The sequence below is a fragment of the Trichechus manatus genome, unplaced genomic scaffold, assembly GCF_000243295.1.
Source record: "Trichechus manatus latirostris isolate Lorelei unplaced genomic scaffold, TriManLat1.0 scaffold00161, whole genome shotgun sequence".
NCBI lineage: Eukaryota > Metazoa > Chordata > Mammalia > Sirenia > Trichechidae > Trichechus > Trichechus manatus.
In genome coordinates, this window is record NW_004444097.1 from 4544825 (window position 1) to 4569446 (window position 24622).

General features: G+C 35.4%; 1 protein-coding gene across 2 annotated transcripts in view; it reads right to left on the reverse strand.

The window, feature by feature from the left end:
• Nucleotides 1–940: 940 nt before the first annotated feature.
• The window catches only part of COPS2 (COP9 signalosome subunit 2), a 53373-nt gene continuing 29691 nt past the window's right edge, over nt 941–24622 (reverse strand). The window contains exons 4-13 of one of the 2 annotated variants that reach the window (XM_004386302.1): nt 16798–16923; nt 14380–14469; nt 14168–14245; nt 12125–12299; nt 9086–9264; nt 8925–8977; nt 6321–6418; nt 5013–5095; nt 4396–4454; nt 941–3780 (exon numbers count right to left, since the gene is read on the reverse strand). In XM_004386302.1, coding sequence (XP_004386359.1) covers nt 3636–3780; nt 4396–4454; nt 5013–5095; nt 6321–6418; nt 8925–8977; nt 9086–9264; nt 12125–12299; nt 14168–14245; nt 14380–14469; nt 16798–16923 — 1086 coding nt within the window. In that variant the 3' untranslated portion in view covers nt 941–3635. Of the gene's footprint in view, nt 3781–4395; nt 4455–5012; nt 5096–6320; nt 6419–8924; nt 8978–9085; nt 9265–12124; nt 12300–14167; nt 14246–14379; nt 14491–16797; nt 16924–24622 lie in introns of both variants that reach the window. The other variant, XM_004386301.1, reaches the window with a different exon arrangement.

The window sequence follows — 24622 nt, forward strand, 5'->3', positions numbered from 1 at the left end:
GGACAGGAACTGGATGAATGGACACAGAGAACCCGAGGTGGAAAGGGCGAGCATGCTGTCACATCGTGGGGATTCCAATCAATGTTACAAAACAATATGTGTATAAATTTTTGAATGAGAAATTAACTTGGGTATAAACTTTAACCTACAGCACAATTTTAAAAAAAGTCAATTCCTTCTTTATTTTTCATTACATATCTGTTCAAAATGGTATTTATCCTTTGAAATACTAGATATATTTTTATAGTCATAAATCCTACATAAAGAAACGGCTAGCTTTACTAGAGTTGTGTATGCTTAAGTCTCAATTTAAAGACCTGAATGAAATGAAAACTTTTCAGATTTATTTAAAACAGCGAATAAAATAATAATAAATAAATAATAAATAGCCTCGGTAAATAAATGGTTAGGGTATATCTGAGCCTCTCAAAATAAGAAAGAGGAATTCACTAGGCAAACATCTTTTTGTCTTAAGGACCAATCTATTTAATGTTCTACACTAACATTATCTGCTTCATATGCTTATTAGACTCCCTCACCCTAACCTGAAAAGAAGCGTACTTACCTGTATTTACTGAAGAATCATAACGATTACTGATTAAAGAGAAAATTAAAAAAGAAAACTTCTACTGTCACAGATATTTTAAATATCAAGAATAGCTGTTTTTCAGTCTGGGACAAAGCTATGTCTTATTTGAAGGTAACAAACAATCCTACACCACCTACAAGCTAGCCCATTTAAAACAGGCTTCACTGAAATTACATTCACAATGTGAAATCGAGTCTTCAGTCGTCTTGGAAAGGTACACCATCAACCTCATTATTAATTAGAAAGGACACGTAATAAAAGCAATACTTATTGTGTGTGTGTTTGTGTACGTATATTGTACGTATATATATATATACCCACACACATCTCATCTTGAAAAAATTGGTTACATTAAGATGTGGGGGAAAAACGAACATTTAATCAATAACTTTAAGTGCAAGAATGAGTAAAGGAAATGAAGCTCTTTAGCAGACAGCATCTATTTGCCGCAGCCAAAGTTTGCTGTAGAGTAAAAAAGAAAAATGAGATGAATATATTATAATAAATGTAAACTATCTGTACAGTTTCTACATAAAAGAAGATTTTAGTCACTGGATAAATGTTAGGAATTTGCCAATCAATTTTTTTACTTCTCTTAAATTTAGCTATATTTTGATAAGCAATCTCTATGTCAGATTTCTACAAGACTTGACGCACAAAAGCACAAAAAAAATATTGTTTCAGTCAGACTGTTAAGATATATCAAAAGCCTGTGTTCTAAGAACAAATGTGGCCAATGACTTTTTTTTAAAAAAAAATGAACAAACTTGCTTTTGTGGAATACTATATTGAACAAACCATATGTTGATATATACACAATTACCAGTAAATAAAAATTATGGTAGAGCTTTAGATATCATTATATATTTAGCTCAGTCTTCCAAAGAATAACAAGTATACACCTTCCGTCTAGTAACTGGAAAATGTACGATAGCACACAGCAAAGACATCACAGAACTGGGCATTGTAAAGAGTTGGAAGGTAAGAGTTAAATCGTATCATTCAAATCCTTTGAAATCTAATTTCATCAACTCAAAGTTAAGCAGGGCTCTTTAACTTTCCAGGGTCATCACATGCATACATATTTAAATATAGGCACAGATACTTGTCATTTTTATTTGGGTAACAAAGAATCTCCAAATCATACCGAAAAATAAATCCTAAATAATATCATTCCTGTAAAAAAATTTTAGCACACTTTTCACAAATGATTCATGTAAAACAAGAAAATACACATAATTTTATAATATCTTACTTTTTATTCCCTACCATAGACATTAATTTCGTCTTTCATTTTCTTTCATTTTTCTACAATTTTCAAACGTACCTGTATTTAATACTGCTTTAATCTGCTAAAGACATTAACTGATTGCTTTCCTAAATCTAAGGATTATATAGTTTTAGTATAAATATATATCACATATTTTTGTAAAATTTTGACAAAACCGAATAAGCATGCCTTATTTTAAGTCCATGCTCCTTCCATTGCCTATAAAATCTGATTTAATGATCAAAAATTCTTGGTTGTCACTCTTCAATTACAAGTCTTCCTCCTTAACTGCCACCCTCTTTTTACATAATAACAAGCAATAGAAAAACAAAAGAAATTCTCCTAATCTTAGTTCTTTTCGTTTTGACACTACAAAATAATGTGACCTTTCTTTTAAAACGAAACAAATACATCCCAAACTCGATACATTCAAATGAGCTGAGTCTTCTTTAAGGTATTCACCTTGGAAGGCCACAGTTCATTCTTTTAATCATGCTGCCACTGCTCAAGATACCCTTCAAACTCTTTTGGAATTGCCTTCAAAGCTAGTTGGATACTTTCTACTATTGCCTCAAAGACAGATTTAATTTTTGGAAACTGTCAAAGGTCATTTGGTGCGAAATAATGGTGACTAAGAACAATCAAGCTTGCAAGATTGGGAATATTTTTTAAACAATGTGTAATCATAAAGTTAACAGCATGTGTGGTTTAAATTAGCTCTGAATGCAATTCTAAAAAGAGCAAAACCCGAGAGGTTTTGGGCAATGGCAGATCGCTGGAATCGGGAAATACCTTTCCAGCATGATCACTATGCAGAATGACATTCATTTAGCTGTCTATGTTCTGAAATATTTGTTTATAGTGAATATTCTGATAGTTAGAATTTATTCTTTTAAAAAGGAATATCATTCTTAAAAAAAAGAATTTTATTCCTTTAAAGCATCACTGTCAAAGTCAGCACTATGCAAGTGTTTTGTTAGAAACTAGTTCTTACTTTATCAATAAAGACTACTTTTAAAAACGTGAAAGCAAATAACCAACTTATCTGCCCTCAGGTTTTTTTTTTTTTTTTTTTTACATCATTAACAGAAGATAAAATAACCTGAAATCTCTAAGGTACTAAAAAACAAAACAAAAACCCCAATGTAATAAAAACACATCAAGAACCAAACTACAATTTCTGAGCTGCACTGTTTATTTTGCTGCTTGAAACCTAAGTGACAGTATGCCACTGTAATTATGGGGTTTCATCTAAACCTTTACTACACTGCAGGTACAGAAATATATGGACACGTTTGAAGAATTGACATTTTGCAAAATGCAGCAAACATTTTAATTTATACATGAGAAATGGAAGTGTTCAAAAGGGTATGCATTTCAAGTTATTGCAGGTTATCTGTGAGAGAATTTCTGCAGGTAAAACATGTTTAAATTTAACCAACAGTAGCATGTCAGTGTATTTAAAATCATGACAAAAATCTTCTCTCTGGTCATGTTGCCCAAGATAAATTACTATGATGTTGTATGTTTAGGGCAAGATGTCAATACAGCATAAATCCCATGGCATTTTGGTTTTCATCTGGAGATTAAAGCTGTTTTTCTTGGGATAAATGCAGCAGCAAAACACAAACCAGTTGATCAAAAAAGCACTTCTGCCATAACTCCAATAATTTTCAGGACACATCAACCGACAGTAGTTTTGCCATTCCCAGTTTTTTTTAAGGATTACATCTCTGCACTGTTGCCTTAAGTACGTCTGTGAAGGCTTGTTCTTTGTTAAGCCAGTTTACTGACTACAGCCTGGTTGAGAGAATTTAGTTGGTTGGTCCATTTATCTAGTGCAGTATATCGTGCACCACCCCTCTTCTGATGATCCAGTTCAAGGAGTTGGTTGACTTGATCAATTCGGCCATGAATAGTGCTGGAAGTAGGTAAAAGAAGACATGTCTACAAATTATTTTCACTCAGCATATCTAGACTAATGTTTCATAAAATATACATAATAATTCACAAAATGTCAATAAACGCAGAAGAAAAAACTGCTGTCTATCTTGAATGCGTTTAGCACTAGTTATAATGTTATTTAAACTCTACGCAGAAACTAGATTTCAGCTACCTTTCATCAGTTTCACTGGAAGAACCAATAGGTAGAGACTTAGCCAGCTATCAAGAGCAAATGCTATCTGTGAAGCTTCTAGAAATAATGTATTGCTTTTAAGAAAGATATAATTTCAAAACTGTTAAGTACTACATATATTATACTTAAAAACATAAAGAAACATTACTCATTAGATAATCTCTAGCTGAATGAGAAATCATTTTGAAAATCTATTTTAAGCTTTTTCAGAGATGTGTTTCATATGTCCATTCATTTATCAAAAATTACCACACACATACATACACATCTCTTACAATAAGAAATCATAGCCAGATGGTGCTTTTAAAGAAAAAATCAAGATTCAAGGGCTGCCTTCATCACTGTTGTTCAAAATATGGTCCCAAACATTTATGATAAAAAAAAAAGCAAAGTACTTACTTATCCAATATGCACTGCACCAGCAAGCTCTCCACATCAGCTACATCTATGTTTAACTCCTAAGACAAAAGACCCATTATAATTCTACTAACATTTTTAAAGACTTCATGATTTTATATAATTATTCTGATTTTAAATTCACTTTCATCACTCAACGAAAAATTAGTGAAAAGACTTTAAACAAATTTCATCATCACTTCAAAAATACTTCTGAGAATACAGGTCTGACAGAGATTTAACTTTGTAACTTCTGAAATATATTCCTCCTTCCTCACAATTTTATTGTGTTTCAGGCTAACCCTATCAATTATACATTTTAGCCACTACTCTCTCTTCTACAATTTTCTCTTAAGTTTTAGGAATCTTTAAAAAAAGAAAAGAAATTCAGTGATCCTCAATTTCGCTATCTTGCAATGTTAACAAGCTTTTCTGTTAACTCAACTTACGCCCAAAAAGCACAGAAAAATTCACACTAAAATTAGTCTTTAAGTTATGCTTAATTTTTAAAAATGTAATATCATGTTACCAAGTTAGAGTTACTCTTAAATGGAAGATAGGTATTATTGCACTTATAACCATAAATTATAAACATCATTAAAATTCATGAATAGAAGTACCTTAGAAATAAAAGGAATATGTATTCTTGTGTAAGGCTTAATTAATTTTATGAGCACTTGTGTTCTAATGTTTCGCAAAAGCTCTGAAAGATAAAAAGGAAAACAATATATTTGCATTTTAAAAGTTTGTATGGTATCTTTATGAATCATTATGCATTTCTACATCATATTCATTAACTAGTTTACCATTTATCATCTCAAAACACATCCTTCTGATTGGCAAGGACATAAGTGTTTAGATCTAAAAATATCTGGATCCAACAGATGTATAGCATGATTAAAGGTAGCCTCTTCCATAATTTTTTCTTGTTCCCACCTCTGATTTTGCTCATGCTGCGAAATTACCTCTTGCCTTCTCAATAACAGCACGCTATCATTTCCTTAACACTTATCATCTTTCAAGGAGTTCTGGTTTACACTAGCCAAGTTTCTTGCTCTATGCCCTCTCAAAACCTAGAGTATTATATTTTATACAATGTTTTTAAAACCCGCCCCCCCCCCCAAGTTTCATCATGTAGGGTTGTTTTTTTTTTTTTAAACTAGGTCGAATTCATGGACAAGGCTTCTCTACTTTTTCTATATCCACAAAATGCAGTATCGTTCTAGGTCCATGTAAGAGCCTTAAAATATCTGTTGAATAAAAGAGAAAGGAAGATGGGAGGGGAGCAACAGAACATTATTTCTGAAATTTTCTTCAGATTCTCTTAATGTATCTGGAATTTAAGTATTTGAATGAGTTGTTGCAAACAGTCATTTAAAAACCCTCAAATAGCTCAACAGGTGGAAGCACTGGAGCTGTGAGAGCAGCCCCAGAATAAATGGATGATTTTGCTGTCTGCTAATCCAACAGAACTCTATTAAAAATCTCATTCACTTACTGGCATGAAATCTTCCCAGTGTTAGCATACTTGTCACAGCAAATCCATCTCTGTACCTTAGAGCAGTATATTTTCAAAGCTTTCATTATTTCTCAAAAATAAACTCTAAACATTAACTTTGAATTAAGTACCAATAATAAACGTGCAACAATATCTAAACTGGAATAAAACGGTAAAAAGGACAACCACCTTAAATAAAATGGACATCTTATATGAACCTGATTGTATTAATAATGTGAAACTGGCTAATGATTTCTCTAAAAGTTTCATAATTTTAAAGAGTACACTATTCCATGATATCACTTACAAACATTTCTATACTTTGCAATAAACAAAAGAAAAACAGATTAATTCCATGCAGCTCCATTAAGGAGCACTGTTTGACTATAGTAAAGAAAGTAATAGAATTCGTTTAGCAAAAAGAATATACCTTCAATGTGTTCTCTTATGAAAGGATCATCCATGATGTTGCTGTGATTTGTTTTCAGGATCTTTTCAAATTCAGTGATGTCATTATTCTGATAGGCACTAACAGAAAAAGCAAGCATGAATTTTGTCAAATGTGAAGAAGTCAAATCAGATAATCCAAAGAGCCTGTTTCTCAGTTTTTATATGCAAAAATCTAAATTATATTATCGTCTCTCAAATTTATGAGGAAAGAAGTCATGGAAATCAGAGTTAAACACACACACATCCTTCTGCAAAAACAATGAATTTCTTTTTTAATGCTTTTCATTGTTTAAAGGAAAGAAGATTAAATAAATCTTCTTATGGGGTTATATACCATATTTATAATAGCTAATCAAAATCATCTCAAAATCTTAGTTGTATTAAGAGTTGACAATAGTTTAACAACTGTTTGATGTTTTCAAATTAAATCGTGCATTTAAATCCCTAATTATTCTTAATGAAAGACACCAGATTGATGCACGCCACTGTATAGATGAGCTTGGCCTTATCTTTCTAATAAAAAAGTGTATCCTCTATGACACGTATTCAGAAAATACAGCTTCCTAATTTTTATCTTCTAGAAAGCTACCAGCAACTTGCAAAACTTTTCAAAAGGAATATTTGATTCTCAAGTTTCTCTAGCCCTAAAATTCCACTGAGCTATACAGTGGAAACCTCAGTTGCAGAAAATTAGTGCCAAATGAGGCACACATGAAGTAGAGAGTGATGGAATCTCCTGTTGCAGAAGGCCAAAGGCTGATTTACGTTTACAATCCTCTGAAATGTCTAATACCTACTTTTGAAATCAATTCTGTAACACACTATGGGGATTGCTAAAGGTGCTGAGAAGGAAGAAGCCAACCTTCTGGATATGGCACCACTGTCTGCTTTCTATGTAAGACATATCATCAGCCACTCTGCAGCCCTCTGCTGTGCTTCCATCAGTTGGGTCGCAATGTGACTTCATGTTAGGGGCAGGTGATTCAAGTGCTTCAACAGGAATTACTTTCCTCTAGTCTGCTGGCAACTGACTAGGAAGATAAAATTAGGAGCATTACTTTTTTACCTATCCCAAATACATTACTGTAATTTACTATAAGACAAAAAAAACTCACTGCTATTGAGTCGATTCCAACTCATAGCAACCCTATAGGACAGAGTAGAACTGCCCTATAGGGTTTCCAAGGCTGTAAATCTTTACGGAAGCAGACTGCCACATCTTTCTCCCACAGATCGGCTGGTGGGTTCAAATCACCGACCTTTCGGTTGGCAGCTGAGAGCTTTGATCACTGCACCACCAAGGCTCCTATGTAATTTACTATAGGAGGATATAGTCAAGTAGTGAAAACATTTGCACGTACATATATTTAACTAAGGGACATTCTTCCACTACTCGAGTGGTTTTTTTTTTGAAATTTTATACAAAACTATGGAACCCCAATGGGTCCACTTGTTTAGGCCAAAATTTAGCATTCAAGTAAGTTTCTGAGTTCCAATACAGAGGGTTCACTGGAGTATACTGTAAGATATAGTAAATATATAAATAAAAAAGCTATTACTTTTAAAGTTCTGGCAATCAGTCCTTTAATCCATTTTTAATATATCTGACCAATTTAATTTAAATAAAATATTAATGTCTAGGGTGAAATTTTTCCTTAATATTTAAGAATTTAAAAAATTTAAACTACAGCATAGCAATTTAACTTTACAATTTTTAAGAGCGTTATGAAGTCAACCTCTAACCAAATAATCTTTTAGTGTGATAAAATGTAAATGGAATAGACTGTCTGAAATGAAGACAGAAAGAAGTCTCCTTTCAAAACTAAAATCAATTTAACAAATGCATATTAAAACAGACTAAAGAAGTAAACAATATATAAGAAATTGATTTGTTACTGTGGCAATTTAGAGTTTTGAATCCCCCTAATCATTCCCAGTCCTCCTAAAATAAATTGATGACTATTTTTATAGCTAAATTTAAGGTCTCCTTAAAAAAAAAAAAGCCTAATAACTTATAAAAGTCATAACCCAATACAAAAGTAAATGAAGAATTTATTATGGCGAGTTCTTCATTGCTAACCATCATCATTCACATCTTCTTCCATTAAAGCCTTCGAATCTATGAGTTTCTCACCAATATGACCTCTATTCCTTTAATTCAGAAAATTATCTGGGGTAATTATTTTTTAAAATGATATTTTCATCTTGTCATTGAGAAAATATACAATAAAGAAATATGTTTATGCAATAATCTTGTCAGAAAATTCTTGGCTTATATGGACCAATTCATAATTTCATTTTGGATTAGACAGGTAGAGGCAGTAAACATTGTAAAATAATACTTTAAAACATCTACACACACTCGGATAAAAAGAACACAAAAGCACCAGATACTTTATAAAATCTTGTAACTAACAGAAACAGCAAAATAAATGACTTCAGAAGATGAAAACTACACAAACTTTAGAATATTTCAAATCAAGATACAAAAGAGCAAATGCCGAGTATTAACTGAGTTTTGAAAAATTCTCTTTCTCTTTATGAACGGAAGGAAATTTACCTGAACTGAAATATAAAATCTTACCTTACTAAATTCGTCATTGCCAGAATTTCTGGATCATTTTTGTACGGCTTGGCCTAAACACGGTAAAAAAAATATTAACTATGTATACGTACAAAGCAAGAATGAAACTTATTTCTACAAAAGACAGCTAAGAGAAGTTGACAATTAAAGTGCACACATACCTCCTGTGAATCAAATGGATTTATTCCCGATTTCATTAGCATATTTGCCAACACTAAATATTTTAAGCAAGTGGTTCTTCTGGGACTCCCTGATTCGTCATAATTCTTGAAGGCTTCAAAAAAATCAGTGTGTGCCTTTTCAAATTCACCTTCTCGCAAGTGCATTTTACCGCCACATTCTGTAAAGAATAAAACATGAGAAAAGAGAACATTTTCAGTTCTGTAATTGTAACAAGATTGGCCACTTTATAAAGATTAAATGAAAATTATTTCACTGGCTTTCAGTCTTTCAATTCTATAATCTTAACAGTACTGGCCAGAGGGCTGTTGTTGTTAGTTGCCATCAAGTTGGTTCCAACTCACAGCGACCCCATGTACAACAGAATGAAACACTGTCAGGTCCTGCACCATCCTCACAATCGTTGCTGATGTTTGAGACCACTGTTGCAGCCACTGTGTCAATCTACCTTGTTGAGGGTCTTCCTCTCTTTCGTTGACCCTCTACTTTACTATGCATGAAGTCCTTCTCCAGGGACTGGTCCCTCCTGGTAACATGCCCAAAGTACGAAGATTAAGTCTCACCATTCTCGCTTTTTAGGAGCATTCTGCCTGTACTTTTTCCAAGACAGACTTGTCTGTTCTTCTGGCAGTGCAAGGTATATTCAATATGCTTCGACAACACCATAAATTCAAATGCACAAATTCTTCCTCAGTCTTCCTTATTCACTGTCCAGCTTTTGCATGCATATGAGGCTATTAAAAATACCATGGCTTAGGTCAGACGCACCTTAGTCCTCAAAGTGATGTCTTTGCTTTTTAACATTTTAAAGAGGTCTTTTGCAGCAGATTTGCCCAATGCAATACGTCCTTTGATTTCTTGACTGCTGCCTCCCTGGGTGTTGACTGAGGATCCAAATAAAATGAAATCCTTGACAATTCCAACTATTTTCTCCATTTATCCTGATGTTGCTTACTGGTCCAGTTGTGAGGATTTTTGTTTTCTTTATGTTCAGGTGTAATCCATACTGAAGGCTGTGGCCTTTGATCTTCCTCAGTAAGTGCTTCAAGTCCTCTTCACTTTCAGCAAGCAAAGTTACGTCATCTGCATAACAAAGGTGGTTAATAAGTCTTTCTCCAATCTTGATGCCGCGTTCTTCTCCAGCTTCTCGTATTATCTGCTCAGCATACAGACTGAATAAGTATGGTGAAAGGATACAACCCTGACGCACATCTTTCCTGATTTTAAACCATGCAGTATTCCCTTGCTGTTTGAACGACTGCCTCTTAGTCTGTGTACAGGTTCTGCATGAGCATAATTAAGTGTTCTGGAATTCCCATTCTTTGCAACGTCATCCATAATTTGTTATGATCTACAGAGTTGAATGCCTTTGCATAGTTAATAAAACACAGGTAAACATCTTTCTGGTATTCTCTGCTTTCAGTTAAAATCTGTCTGACATCAGCAATGACGCCTCTTGTTCCATGTCCTCTTCTGAATCTGACTTGAGTTTCCAGCAGCTCCCTGTCGATGCACTGCTGCAATCGCTTTTGAATTATCTTAAGCAAAATTTTACTTGCATGTGACATTAAGGATACTGTTCGATAATTTCCGCATTCTGTTGGATCACCTTTCTTCTGAATGGGCACAAATAACGGATCTCTTTCAGCCAGTTGTTCAGGTAGCTGTCTTTCTTGGCATAGACAAGTGAGCGCTTCCAGTATTGCATCTGTTTGTTGAAACATCTCAATTGGTATTCCGTCATTTCCTGGAGATTTGTTTTGTGTTAATGCCTTCAGTGCAGCTTGGACTTCTTTCAGTACCATCAGTTCTTGATCATACGCTACCTCCTGAAATGGCTGAACGTCGACCAATTCTTTTTGGTACAGTGACTATGTGTATTCCTTCCATCTTGACACTTCCTGTGTTGTTTAATATTTTCCCTGTAGAATCCTTCAATATTGCAACCCAAGCCTTGAATTTTTCCTTCAGTTCTTTCAGCTTGAGAAATGCTGGGCGTGTTCTTCCTTTTTCTAACTCCAGGTCTTTACGGATTTCATTATAATACTTTACTTTGTCTTCTCAAGCTGCCCTTTGAAATCTTCTGTTCAGCTCATTTACTTCATCATTTATGCCATTCACTTTAGCTACTCTATGCTCAGGGGCAAGTCTCAGAGTCTCTTCTGACATCAATTTTGGTCTTTTCTTTCTTTCCTGTCTTTTTAATGACCTCTTGCTTTCTGCATGTATGATGTCCTGGATATCATCCCACAATTCATCTGGTCTCCAGTCATCAGTGCAATCTCTGGCGTCATTTCTATCACCAAGGCCGTATTTTCCAACTACCAATCCTTCTTCTTTGTTTCCAACTTTCACATTCCAATCACCAACAATTATCAATGTATCTTGATTGCATGTTTGATCAATTTCAGACTGCAGAAGTTGGTAAAAAATCATAAATTTCCTCATCTCTGGCATTAGTGGTTGGTACATAAATTTGAATAACAGTTGTATTAACTGGTCTTCCTAGTAGGTGTATGGATATTATCCTATTACTGACAGCGTACTTCAGGATAGATCTTGAAATGTTGTTTCGGACAATTAATGAGACACTGTTTCTCTTCAGTTTGTCACTTCTGACATAGAAGACCATATGAGTGTCCAATTTAAAATGGCCAATACTAGTCCATTAATGCTGAGGATATGTAAGCCACAGGGTACATACTTTAATTTAAAAAAAAAAATCAAGTTCTTTACTAAACGTCAATGAAGAAACTATTAAACAAGCATTTGTAAATCTTTATCCTGGGGTGAAGCAGAAAGTTACTTTCCCACATACCACTGCAAATGAAGAACAGAAATTCTGATAAAGTGAACTTTCTATTATTATTTCTATTACTACTATCATCACTGATGTAAATTTTATAAGGAAAAGGCATTGACTTTAAAACTTTATTTATTTTCAAGGGTCATGCAGTCATATGCAATGATACCATGATATCTTCCCATTTTGCTGCCCACCCTCTCCAAACCAAACTTGCCTCTGATGACTCCCATGATCAGTGGATGAGGGATGGCAGACTTGATGTGAAGTGATTGTTCATAGAGTGCTTTAAGTTTTTTGTTATTTTTCTGTGCTGTATACATTTGAATTTCCAAAGCGTATATTTCTAATAACTGTGTACCTTTTTTCAGGTCATCTTCTCCATCGTCAGTCTGGGAAGGCAAATACTTAACTTTAGTCAAGGTAGAGTTTAGAGACAACCTTACTTAATGAACAAGCACATAGGCAGACAGTAACTTATGAACTGTTTTGTTACAAATAGTTCATTTAAAGTCAGTTGAATGGAAATTAAAAAAAATTTTTCCATTGAAAAAATACTGTAACAGCAACAAAACTTATTAACCCAAAATGTAAATGAGAGAAAATAAAACAAATAATTTTTATTTGGGTTAGCGTATGAACCTTACATTTATAATACGATTTTTGACTGCAAATGCACTACAAATTTTAACTGGAACCTAGAGAATTACAAACACCACTTTAATGATCTAAAAGGAAGCCACATATCCTTTCTACGTTCTAGTTACTGGATAAGGAAAAAGTGGACAGTGGTTATTTTGTAGGTATAAAATGCAGTAACATTTATGTCTTTATCTGTGGCATTATTTACGATCTTCTCCAGATCTTCAAAACATTTCAGATACACTCATTCAATATTTTAAAAAGCATTTCCTGAGTGTCACTCATGTTGTGAGTACTGGGTTTACTTTAGGGAAATTAAAATTTAAATAAGCCAAGATTCCTGGACTCAAAAAGTTCACAATCTAGTAAGAAGACCGATTTGTCAACAGACAAATTATAATACAAAATGATAATTACTCTAGGTGAAGCATGAAGCAAGCATCTAGGAGAAAGGAACTAACTCTTGGGGAATGTCAAAGGAATCATAGAGGTGGTGACATTAAAGCTCAGCTTTGAAAGATGACGAATGGTCCTCAAAACACAGGCCATGAAAAACAGCATATGATCAAGAGTGAGATATCCGTAAATATCAAACACTGACATACACCAAGTCAAAATTTATTATTTATAGAGTGTTTCAACTTAAAACTTGTTTTATTTGTTCACTAATTAGTCACAACCAGACTAAAACATGATATGGAAGGCAATTTTACATCCAGATTATCATACATCTCTGCCTAAACATAATTACATCAAAATACCAAGTACTATAATGCTATTTATAATTAGATAGCATTTTCCTTATATTCCTAAATAAACCAAGCAAAACTTCTCCAGAGAGCTATTTCATATACCTTATGCTCATACTGGAAGACCCTCCTCCATTCAAAAATGGCTTCTCTACCTCTTCCATTTCACATGGAAATGAACCCAAACTTGTTTGTCAGTCAGACTAAACTTTTGCAAGAATGGGCAGTTAAGAAACAATTTACAAATGAGTGATAGCTTTATAAAGCAAAACTACTAAATGAAAAGATCTGTAGGTGATTAGTTTAGAATTTGATCAAGACAAAAAAGTAAATACAAAATTATAGCCCACAGTTAAAAAGTTACAGAGATGTGCTGTCCAATCCAGGTGGCTATACAAATTTAAAAAAACTCAGTTCCTCTGTCACACCAGCCACATTTTAAGTGCTTGATAGCCATACACAGATATAGAACAGTTCTACTGGACAGTGTTGCTACAGAGGACTCATATATCACAAATTAAGATATAACATTACTTGATAATATATGCTTAAAATAGCTTTGCTGATTTTCATATGGCACAAAACTACATATGAAAAGCTTATTCTCAATAAGCAACAACTGGCCTGTTTGTTTGATACCTGCTCATTCTACAAAGGATAAGGATTGAAATTAGGATTAAAATAGGAAGAAATGTAATACTAAAAAAAACAAAAACAAAACAGCATTTTTTATACCTTATTTTCCAGATACTATTTTTGGGATGATGGTTGAACAGAAACACCCCTAAACAATACTTCAAATACAATTATTTCTCATGCTTCTTTACTATGAAAAACAAAATACTAAGAAAAAAATAACGGAACACTACCTGGCAGGATTGATGTAACTGGCGTAAAATTTTTTGAAGCTTTCCGTATTCCTCTCGTTCTAAATATAACTTTCCAAGCTGTAAGAAAGCAAACTTATTAAAATCAAAAGATTTCAAAAGGAGAAGGTGTGCATCTTCAGGAGAATTTAGTTTATTAAGGACTCCCCACTTATTCTTCAAAAGAAAGAAAAAAAAGTAACTGTAACTGTTACCTTTGTGTTTGTCTTAAACCACAGTCTATCATTCTTAGCATCTTTCAAGGCTTCCAGTGTTGTTTCATAGAATTCCTGCAGTAAATCCATCTGACATAAAAAATCAGAATTCTATAATTGTAAACAGCAAATTTGTACCTGTTAATAAAGTCAATTTGAGCAAACTAAAAGTTCATCTTTGAACTTTAATACATATAAGATACACCATCTGTATCTTACTGAATGTCTTCTACAGTCTGCAAAATTAACAAAACTTAAGCACAATACACACCAAATTCATAAAAGAGAAGTGTCAAGATCTGTTTTTATTTGAGTTTTTAAAATAAACCCAGAAAACATTTCTCCAGATAAACTACAGGACCATAAGTTGTAATGCTCTGATTATATAAGTTTCTCCTTCTCAACCTAATAACTTGTTTTATATTAACGGAAGTAAATGATGTATGAATAGAGATAGTTGTGTTATTAGTAGTGTTTATCTTATTCATTCAACCTTTATTTGGTATCTACTATGTGGCAAACATTAAGCAAGGTGCTAAAGAAACAAAGAGGAACTGGCTCCTTTCCTCAAAATTCTTCTACAAATGTGATTAATGAATAAACTGGACTACACGGCTTCAACTGGTAAACTACTGAAGTCTGGTGGAGAGAAACAGTACAATTTTAGCTGTGTCTAACCACTATCACTGGGGAGAAAGATGTGGCAGTCCGCTTCCATAAAGATTACAGCCTTGGAAACCCTATGGGGCACTTCTACTCTGTCCTACGGGGTTGCTAGGAGTTGGAATCCACTCGACAGCAACAGGTTTTGATGGGTTTGGAACCTCTATCAATTCCCCAAGCTGAGTGACATTTTTTCATGGAAATGGCTACCTGTTTTGCATTGTAAGACTCTAACCCTGGACTCTATCGCCTCCTCTACTGCCACTCTAAGCTTTGCTTGAATATTTTATTCTATAGATCTCTACTTAAGGAGATCAAGGGATAAGACAGCCAGAAGAGCAGGAAAGTCTGACACCTTCAGGAGAGGCTGCCTATTTATTCATGACTGCTCATGGTACACTGAAGAAGTCCAGTGACACCCACCCAGTATATCTATCCTTACTTTCGAAAGGCAAAAGCTTACTCAAAGTAGCCTGCAGAGGCATGCAATCCTTAAGTTTTAAAACCACTTACTCTTCCCCTCACTGAACACTGGCATAACATTATGAAGAGTGTACCAAAAATGTTTTGATGACACTTGTTCATAAAACTCAGAAAATGTTTTTCCGCAATACAAAAAATAAATACATAAAGCCTCCATGATATATAACATAACTCCAGAATTAGCGTCATTAAGTGTTATTTTGTAACTCGTTAAAAAATAAAACCCATTGCCATCGAGTTGATTCTGACTCATAGCGACCCTATAGGACAGAGCAGGACTGCCCCATAGGGTTTCCAAGGAGTGGCTGGTGGATTTGAACTGCCTACCTTTTGGTTAGCAGCTGAGCTCTTAACCACTGCGTCACAAGGGCTCCTATGTTATAACAGAACATGTAAATTTATCTTCCTGTATTCCCATTACATATATTTTATATATAAAGAGTATGATAAGCTACCTCAATAAATAAACATGACATCTAGTAGAAAGGATCAAAGAAGCTGATTATGAGATGAAAATTTTTATTAATGAGTAGAAAAAGTATCAAATGTTCTAAAAAGTATTAAATGATATAGAAAATGCTTGTGCTCAAGTATCACAGAGTAAGAAAGTTGAAATTTAGGGCTACGTTGCTTAAAATATGAAAACACAATTCAATTAAAAATTATCTCAGCAAAAATTTAAACACACAAAAAAATCATTGCTGTCCTTAATAACCACAATTTAGAAGAATGAAAGCATTATAATTCCCTATGCCAATTTTAGTCTCCTTCATTATCAGTCCGTCCTTTTGTCAACCATCCACCTACCCATACATCGTTTCTAGAAGCATTTATTGAGCACCTAATGAGTAAGGCCAGATGCTAAGTGATGAGTACAGACTCATCCCTCAAGGATCTTAACCTAATCAAATTTACAAACAAATAACATGTGATTCAAAGGTCAGGATGGATGGCTAAAGTGGTGATGGAGTTTAATAGAAGGAACTGTGATAGTAACCATATGGTAGTCTAATATAAGCCTGCAAAAGCTGTTTGCAGATTATTTCAGTATCTGAATAGTTAAAGAGATTAAACTGGAATTATTACTTTTAAATATCACATAATTAGTACTAAAATAGTAGATAAAAGGAGATTAAAAAGTAGATTAAAACATACCAATAACCAGCATAACTGCTTAAATAGAACTCTAGGCCTTTGCTTTTCTAAGAACAAGGCCCCCAGTATAAATAATAAACATACCCGTAAGCACCAAGAGAAAAAAATGAATCTAACCTGTTTAGAAGTGGAGATATAATCAAGAATAGAATTAATGGATTTTTCAGAATAATTTCTTGTGACTGCACTCCGAATATAGGTCAATAGTTGTTTATATCTGTTCATCATTTCTGGAAAGTTTGTCTGTAGGGAAAAAAATTAGACCGTCTTAAGAAAAAGATTATTAGAAATATTTATGTACTAAAATATGTACATGAGTGAGATTATGATAAATATTTCTATATAAATCAAAATTAAAGTTTTATAATAGAGGAAATAAATATACATGGCAGAGACATTATAAACTTTATTTTGTTTTTGGCTTCAACGAACAGAAGTTTATTCTCTCACAGTCTAGTAGGCTAGAAGTCCAGATTCAGGGCGTCAGCTCCCAGTTCTCAGCCATGCTTTCTGGGATTCCTCCAGTCTCAGTCAGACCGTTAAGTCTAGTCTTTTTACAAGAATTTGAGTTCTGCATCCCTCCCTTCCCCAGCTCCATCAGGGACTCTGTTGTGTTCCCTGTCAGGGCCATCATTAGTGGTAGCTGGGCACCATCCAGTTCTTCTGGTCTCAAGCTGATGAAGTCTCTTGGGCTAATACTTTCCTTGTGTCTTTGGTGTTCTTCATTCTGCATTACTCCTGGTGGTTGGGACCAACTGATGCATCTTAGATGGCTGCTTGCTAGACCCCAGACGCCATTCACCAAAGTAGGATGCAGAACATTTTCTTAATAAACTTTGTTATGCCAATTGGCCTAGATGTCCCCTGAAACCAAAGTCCTCAGACCCCTGCCCTTGCTACTCTGTCCCTTGAAGTGTTTGATGGTATTCAGGAAACTTCTTAGCTTTGGTTTAGTCCAGTTGTGCTGACTTCCCCTGTAGTGTGTGCTGTCCTTCCCTTCACCTAAGATAATTCTTATCTACTATCTAGTTAGTGAATAACCTTCACCCTCCCTCCCTACCCTCGTAACCATCAAAGAATGTTTATTCTGTGTTTCAACCTTTTCTTGAGTTCTTATAATAGTGGACTTATACAATATTTGTCCTTCTGTGACTGGCTAAATTCACTCAGCATAATGACCTCCAACTTCCTCCATGTTGTATTTCACAGCTTCATCGTTGTTCTTTATCATTGCATAGTATTCCACTGTGTGGATTTACCATAATTTGTTTATCCATTCATCCGTTGATGGGCACATAGGTTGTTTCCATCTTTTTGCTATCGTGAACAGTGCTGCAATGAACATGGGTGTGCATATATCTATTCGTGTGACAGCTCTCATTTCTCTAGAATATATTCCAAGGAGTGGGATAGCTGGATCATATGGTACTTCTATTTCTAGCTTTTTAAGGAGGTGCCAAATCGATTTCCAAAGTGGTTGTACCGTTTACATTCCCACCAACACTGTGTAAGTGTTCCAGTCTCTCCACAACTTCTCTTCATATTATTTTGTGTTTTTTTGGATGAATGCTAGCCTTGTTGGGGTGAGATGGTATGTCACTGTAGTTTTGATTTGCATTTCCCTAATGACTAATGATCGTGAGCATTTCTTCATGTGTCTGTTAGACATCTGAATGTCTTCTGAACAGTGCCTGTTCGTATCGTTTGCCCATTTTTTAACCAGGTAATTTGTCTTTTTGTTGTTGAGGTTTTGCAATATCTTGTAGATTTTAGAGATTAGACGCTTGATCGGATTGGTTGTAGCCAAAATTTTCTCCCCAGTCTGTAGGCAGTCTTTTGACTCTTGGTGAAGTCTTTAATGAGCACAAGCGTTTGATTTTTAGGAGCTCCCACTTAACTAGTCTCTCTTCTGGTGCTTGTTCACTGTTACTTACGGTTTGTATTCTGTTTTTGCCATGTATTAGGGCTTCTAGCATTGTCTCTATTTTTTCTTCCACGATCTTTATCGTTTTCAGTTTGATATTTAGGTCTTTGATCCATTCTAAGTTAGTTTTTGTGAATGGTGTGAGGTATGGGTCTTGTTTCAGTTTTTTGGCAGATGGATATCCAGTTATGCCAGCACCATTTTGTTAAAGAGACTGTCTTTTCCCCAATTAACGGACTTTAGGCCTTTCTCAAATATCAGCTGCTCATAGGTGGATGAATTTATGCCTGGATTCTCAATTCTGTTCCATTGGTCTATGTATCTGTTGTTGTACCAGTACCAGGCTGTTTCGACTACCATGGCAGTATAATAGGTTCTAAAATCAGGTAGTGTGAGGCCTCCTACTTTGTTCTTCTTCTTGAGTAATGCTTTACTTAACCGGGGCCACTTCCCTTTCCGTATGAAGTTGGTCATTTGTTTCTCCATCTCATCAAAAAATGCCGGTGGAATCATTGAGATTCCACTGTATCTGTAGATCACTTCGGATAGAATTGATATTTTCACAATGTTGAGTCTTCCTATCCATGAGCAAGGTATGTTCTTCCACTTATGCAGGTCTCTTTTGGCTTGCTGCAGTAGTGTCTTGTAGTTTTCATTGTATAGGTCTTTTACGTCGCTGGTTAGATTTATTCCTAAGTATTTCATTTTCTTGGGGGCTATTGTAAATGGTATTGATTTGGTGATTTCCTCTTCGAAATTCTCTTTGTTGGGGTAGAGGAATCCAACTGATTTTTGTATGTTTATCTTGTAACCTGATACTTTGCTGAAATCTTCTATTAGTTCTAGCAGTTTTCTTGTGGATTATCTGGGGTTTTCTGTGTATAAGATCACATTGTCTGCAAAGAGAGATACTTTGACTTCTTCCCTACCAATGTGGATGCACTTTACTTCGTTTTCTAGTCTAACTGCTCTGGCTAGGACCTCCAGCACAATGCTGAGAAAGAGTGGTGATAAAGGGCATCCTTGTCTGGTTCCCGTTCTCAAGGGGAATGCTTTCGAAGTCTCTCCATTTAGGATGACGTTGGCTGTTGGCTTTATTTAAATGCCCTTAATTGTGTTGAGAATTTCCCTTCTATTCCTATTATGTTGAGAGTTTTTAACACGAATGGGTGTTGGACTTTGTCAAATGCCTTTTCTGCATCGATTGAGAAGATCATGTGGTTCTTATCTTTTATTTTTGTGATGGATTACACTGATTGTTTTTCTAATGTTGAACCATCCCTGCATACCTGGTATAAATCCCACTTGATCATGGTGAAATTATTTTTTAGATATGTTCCTGAATTCTACTGGCTAGAATTTTGTTGAGGATTTTTGCATCAACGCCATGAGGAATATTGGTCTGTAATTTTGTTTTTTTTTGTGGTGTCTTTATCTGGTGTTGGTATCAGGGTTATGCTGGCTTCATAGAATGAGTTTGGGAGTATTCCATCCTTTTCTATGCTTTGAAACACCTTTAGTAGTAGTGGTGTTAACTCTTCTCTGAAAGTTGGGTAGAATTCTCCAGTGAAGGCATCCGGGCCAGGGCTTTTTTTTTGTTAGGAGTTTTTTAACTACCTTTTCAATCTCTTCTTTTGTGATGGGTTTATTTAGTTGTTCTACCTCTGTTTGTATTAGTTTATGTAGGTAGTGAGTTTCTACTTATACAGATTCTTTGCTTCCCCTCCTGTTTTTCTCTTGTCAGTTTGGCCAATGGTTTATCGATTTTGTTGATCTTTTCAAAGAACCAGTTTTTGGTCTTGTTAACTCTTTCAATCGTTTTTCTGTTCTCTATTTCAAATTTAATTCTGCTCTAATTCTTATTATTTCCTGCCCAAGGGATTCTTTTGCTGCTCTCTTTCTACTTGTTCCAGTTGTAGGGTTAATGTTTTGATTATGGCCCTTTCTTCTTTTTCGATGTGTGCATTTATTGCTATAAACTAACCGCTGAGCATGGCTTTTCCTGGTGCCAAAGGTTTTGGCAGGATGTGTTTTCATTCTTGTTTGCTTCTATGAATTTCTTAATTCCATCCTTAATTTATTCTATAACCCTGTAGTTTTCAAGCAAGGTGTTGTTCAGTTTCCATGCGTTTGATTTTTTTTCCTTGCTTTTTCTGTTATTGATTGATTTCTACTTTTATAGCTTTATGGTCAGAGAAGATGCTTTGTAATATTTCAATGCTTTGCATTATAAACATTTTATGTTAAATATGAAATGACTACATTACTCAGACATATGAGCTGAATTTATAAAGTTAGTCTATGAAAAGGTACAACTAATACAGTTTCCAAATTTCCGCTAGTGTTTCTCATTACACGTTTTTTAAAATTATAAAAACTGCTAAAATATTAACAGATCAAAATACATAAAATTAAAAAGCAAGGGATAGGTATTAACATAAAATGCAACTTTTCAAATGCCTTGAGTACCAGCTACACAGATATCAGTTATGTCATTCCCTGAAGACTTTCCCCTTTCATCCAGGAAGTTCTCCAGCATTAGCTACCTGTTTCTTTTCTCCCTAACATGGCTGTTCTACATAAATATTTGAAGTGGAAGAATCGCTTCAAGCACGGGTACTTGTTCTACTGTCAAGAAAGGGCCTCTCAGCTAAGGCGCTACTCGATCCTGTTGTTAGGTGTCATCCAGTCGGTTCTCACTCACTGCAACCCTAGGCACAAAAGAATGAAACACTGCCCAGTCGTGTGCCATCCTCACAATAGTTGCTATGTTTGAGCCCACTGTTGCAGCCACTGTGTCAATTCATCTCGTTGATGGTCTTCTTTTTTGCTCAGCCTCTACCAAGCATGATACCCTTCTCCAGGGACTGCAGCCTCCTGAAAACATGTCCAAAGTACATGAGACAAAGTCCTGCCATCCTAGCTTCTAAGGAGCATTCTGGCTGTACCTCTTGCAAGACAGATTTGTTCGTTCTTCTGGTAGTCCATGGTATATTCAATGTTCTTCGTTAACACCATAATTCAAAGGCATCAATTACTCTTTAGTCTTCCTTATTCACTGTCCAGCTTTCACATACGAGGTGACTGAAAATACCGTGGCTTGGGTCAGGCACACCTTAGTCCTCAAAGTGACATCTTTGCTTTTGAATACTTTAAAGAGGTCTTTTGCAGCAGATTTTCCCAGTGCAATATGTCATTCGATTTCTTGACTACTGCTTTCATGGACGTTGACTGTAGACTTAAGTAAAACGAAATTCTTGACAACTTCTATTTTTTCTCCGTTTATCATGATGTTGTTTATTGGTCCAGTTGTGAGGAATTTTGTTTTAGGTTTAAATGTAATCCATATTGTAATCTGATATGTAATCCACATTGATAGTCTTACTATTCCTCATTAAGTGCTTCAAGTCCTCTTTGCTTTCAGCAAGCAAGGTTGTGTCATCTGCGTATCACAGGTTGTTAATGAGTCTTCCTCCAGTCCTGATGGCACATTCTTCACATAGTCCAGCTTCTCGTATTATCTGCTCAGCATACAGATTGAATAAATATGGTGAAAGGATACAACCCTGACACACATCTTTCCTGATTTTAAACCACTCAGTATCCCCTTGTTCCAACTGAATGACTGCCTCTTGGACTAGGTACAGGTTCTGCGTGAGCACAATTAAGTGTTCTGGAATTCCTATTCTTTGAAAGGTCCATAATTTGTTATGATCCACACAGTGGAATGCCTTCGCATAATCAATAAAACACAAGTAAACATCTTTCTGGTATTGTCTGCTTTCAACCAAGATCCATCTGACATCAGCAATGATATCTCTCGTTTCATGTCCTCTTCTGAATCTGACTTGAATTTCTGGCAGTTCCCTGTCAATGTATTGCTGCAGTCACTTTTGAATTATCTTCAGCAAAATCTTACTTGCACGTGACACTAATGATATTGTCCAATAATTTCTGCATTCTGTTGGATCCCCTTTCTTTGGAATGGGCACAAATATGGATCTCTCCCAAATTTCCTGGCATAGACGAATAAGCGCTTCCAGTATTGTTATCTGTTTGTTGAAACATCTCAATTGGTATTCTGTCAATTCCTGGAGACTTGTTTTTTGACAATGCTTTCAGTGCAGCTTGGACTTCTTCCCTCAGTACCATTTGTTCTTGATCATATGCTACCTCCTGAAATGGTTGAATGCTGACCAATTCTTCTGGTACAGTGACTCTTCCTTTTTTTTTTAATGCTTCTTGCATTGTTCAATATTTTGTCCATTAAAAAAAAAACCTAAAAAACAAAAGAAAACACTGTTGCTGTTGAGTTGATTCTGACTCATGGCAACTCTATAGAACAGAGCAGAACTGCTCCATAGGGTTTCCAAGGAGTGGCTGCTGGATGGAAACTGCTGACCTTTTGGTTAGCAGCCAAGCTCTTAATCACTGAGCCACCAGGGCTCCACTTTGTCCATAGAATCCTTCAGTATTGCAACTCGAAGCTTGAATTTTTTCTTCAGTCTTTCAGCTTGAGAAATGTCAAGCGTGCTCTGTTCTCTAACTCCAGGTTTTTTTGTTTTTGTTTTTTTATATTAATTTTTTTTTTTTATTGTACTTCAGGTGAAGGCTTACAGAACAAATAGTTTCTCATGAAACAGAAATACACATGTTATTTTATGACATTGGTTAACAACCCCACAACATATCAACCCTCTAACTTCTCAACCTCTTTCTTTTTTTTGGTGAAAATACACATAGCCAAAGATACACCATTTCAAAAATTTCTACATCCACAATTCAGTGACATTGACTATGCTCTTTGAATTGTGCTGTTATTCTCACTTAAGATGAAGACTTACAGAACAAAATAGTTTCTCATTTAACAGTTACTACAAAGGTTGCCCTATGACAATGGTTAACAATCTCACAACACATCAACAATATCCTTACTCAGCCTTGGGTTCCCCATCACTAGCTTTCTTGTCCCCTTCTGCTTTCTGGCCCTTGTCACTGGACTCCTGTACCTCGTTAGTCTCATTTGGTTTTACGGGGCTGTCCACTCCAAGGCTGAACAGTGAACCTCGGAGGTAACTTTACCACTGAGCTAAAAGGGTGTCTGGGGGCCATACTCTCGGGGTTTCTCCAGTCTCCTTTAGGCCAGTAAATCTGGTCTTTTTTTTTGTGAGTTAGAATTATGCTCTACATCCTTCTCCAGCTCTGTCCAGAACCCTCTGTTGTGATCCTGGTCAGAGCAGTCGGTGGTGGTAGCCGGGCACCATCTAGCTATACTGGACTCAGACCGGTGGAGGCCTTGGTAGCTGTGGACAATTAGTCCTTTGGACTAATCTTTTCCTTGTATCCTGTCTAACTCCAGGTTTTTGCACATTTTAATATAATACTTTGTCTTTTCGAGCTGCTCTTGGAAATCTCCTGTTCAGTGCTTTTATGCGATCGCTTCTTCCATTTGCTTTAGCTACTCTACGTTCAAGAGCAAGTTTCAGAGTCTCTTCTGACATCCAATTTGGTCTTTTCTTTCTTTCCTGTCTTTTTGCTGACCTTTTGCTTTCTTCATGTATGATGATGCCCTTGATGTCATCCCATAACTCACCTGGTCTTCGGTCATTAGTGTTCACTGTGTGAAGTCTATTCCTGATACCAAAAAAAAAAAAACCAAACCCGATGCCGCAGAGTTGATTCCAACTTATAGTGACCACAGAGGACGGAACAGAATGGCCCCATGGGGTTTCCAAGAAGTGGCTGGTAGATTCGAACTGCTGAGCTTTTCTGGTTAGCAGCTCTTAACCACTCTAAATTCCAGTGGGATATACTCAACAGTGGAAACCCTGGTGGCATACTGGTTAAGAGCTACGGGTGCTAACCAAAACGTTGGCAGTTCAAATTTACCAGGTGCTCCTTGGAAACCCTACGGGGCAGTTCTACTCCATCCTATAGGGTTGCTATGAGTCAGAATGAAGCAATGGGTTTGGTTTTGGTTTTGGATACTTAACAGTAACATGTAATTAATGTTGCTCT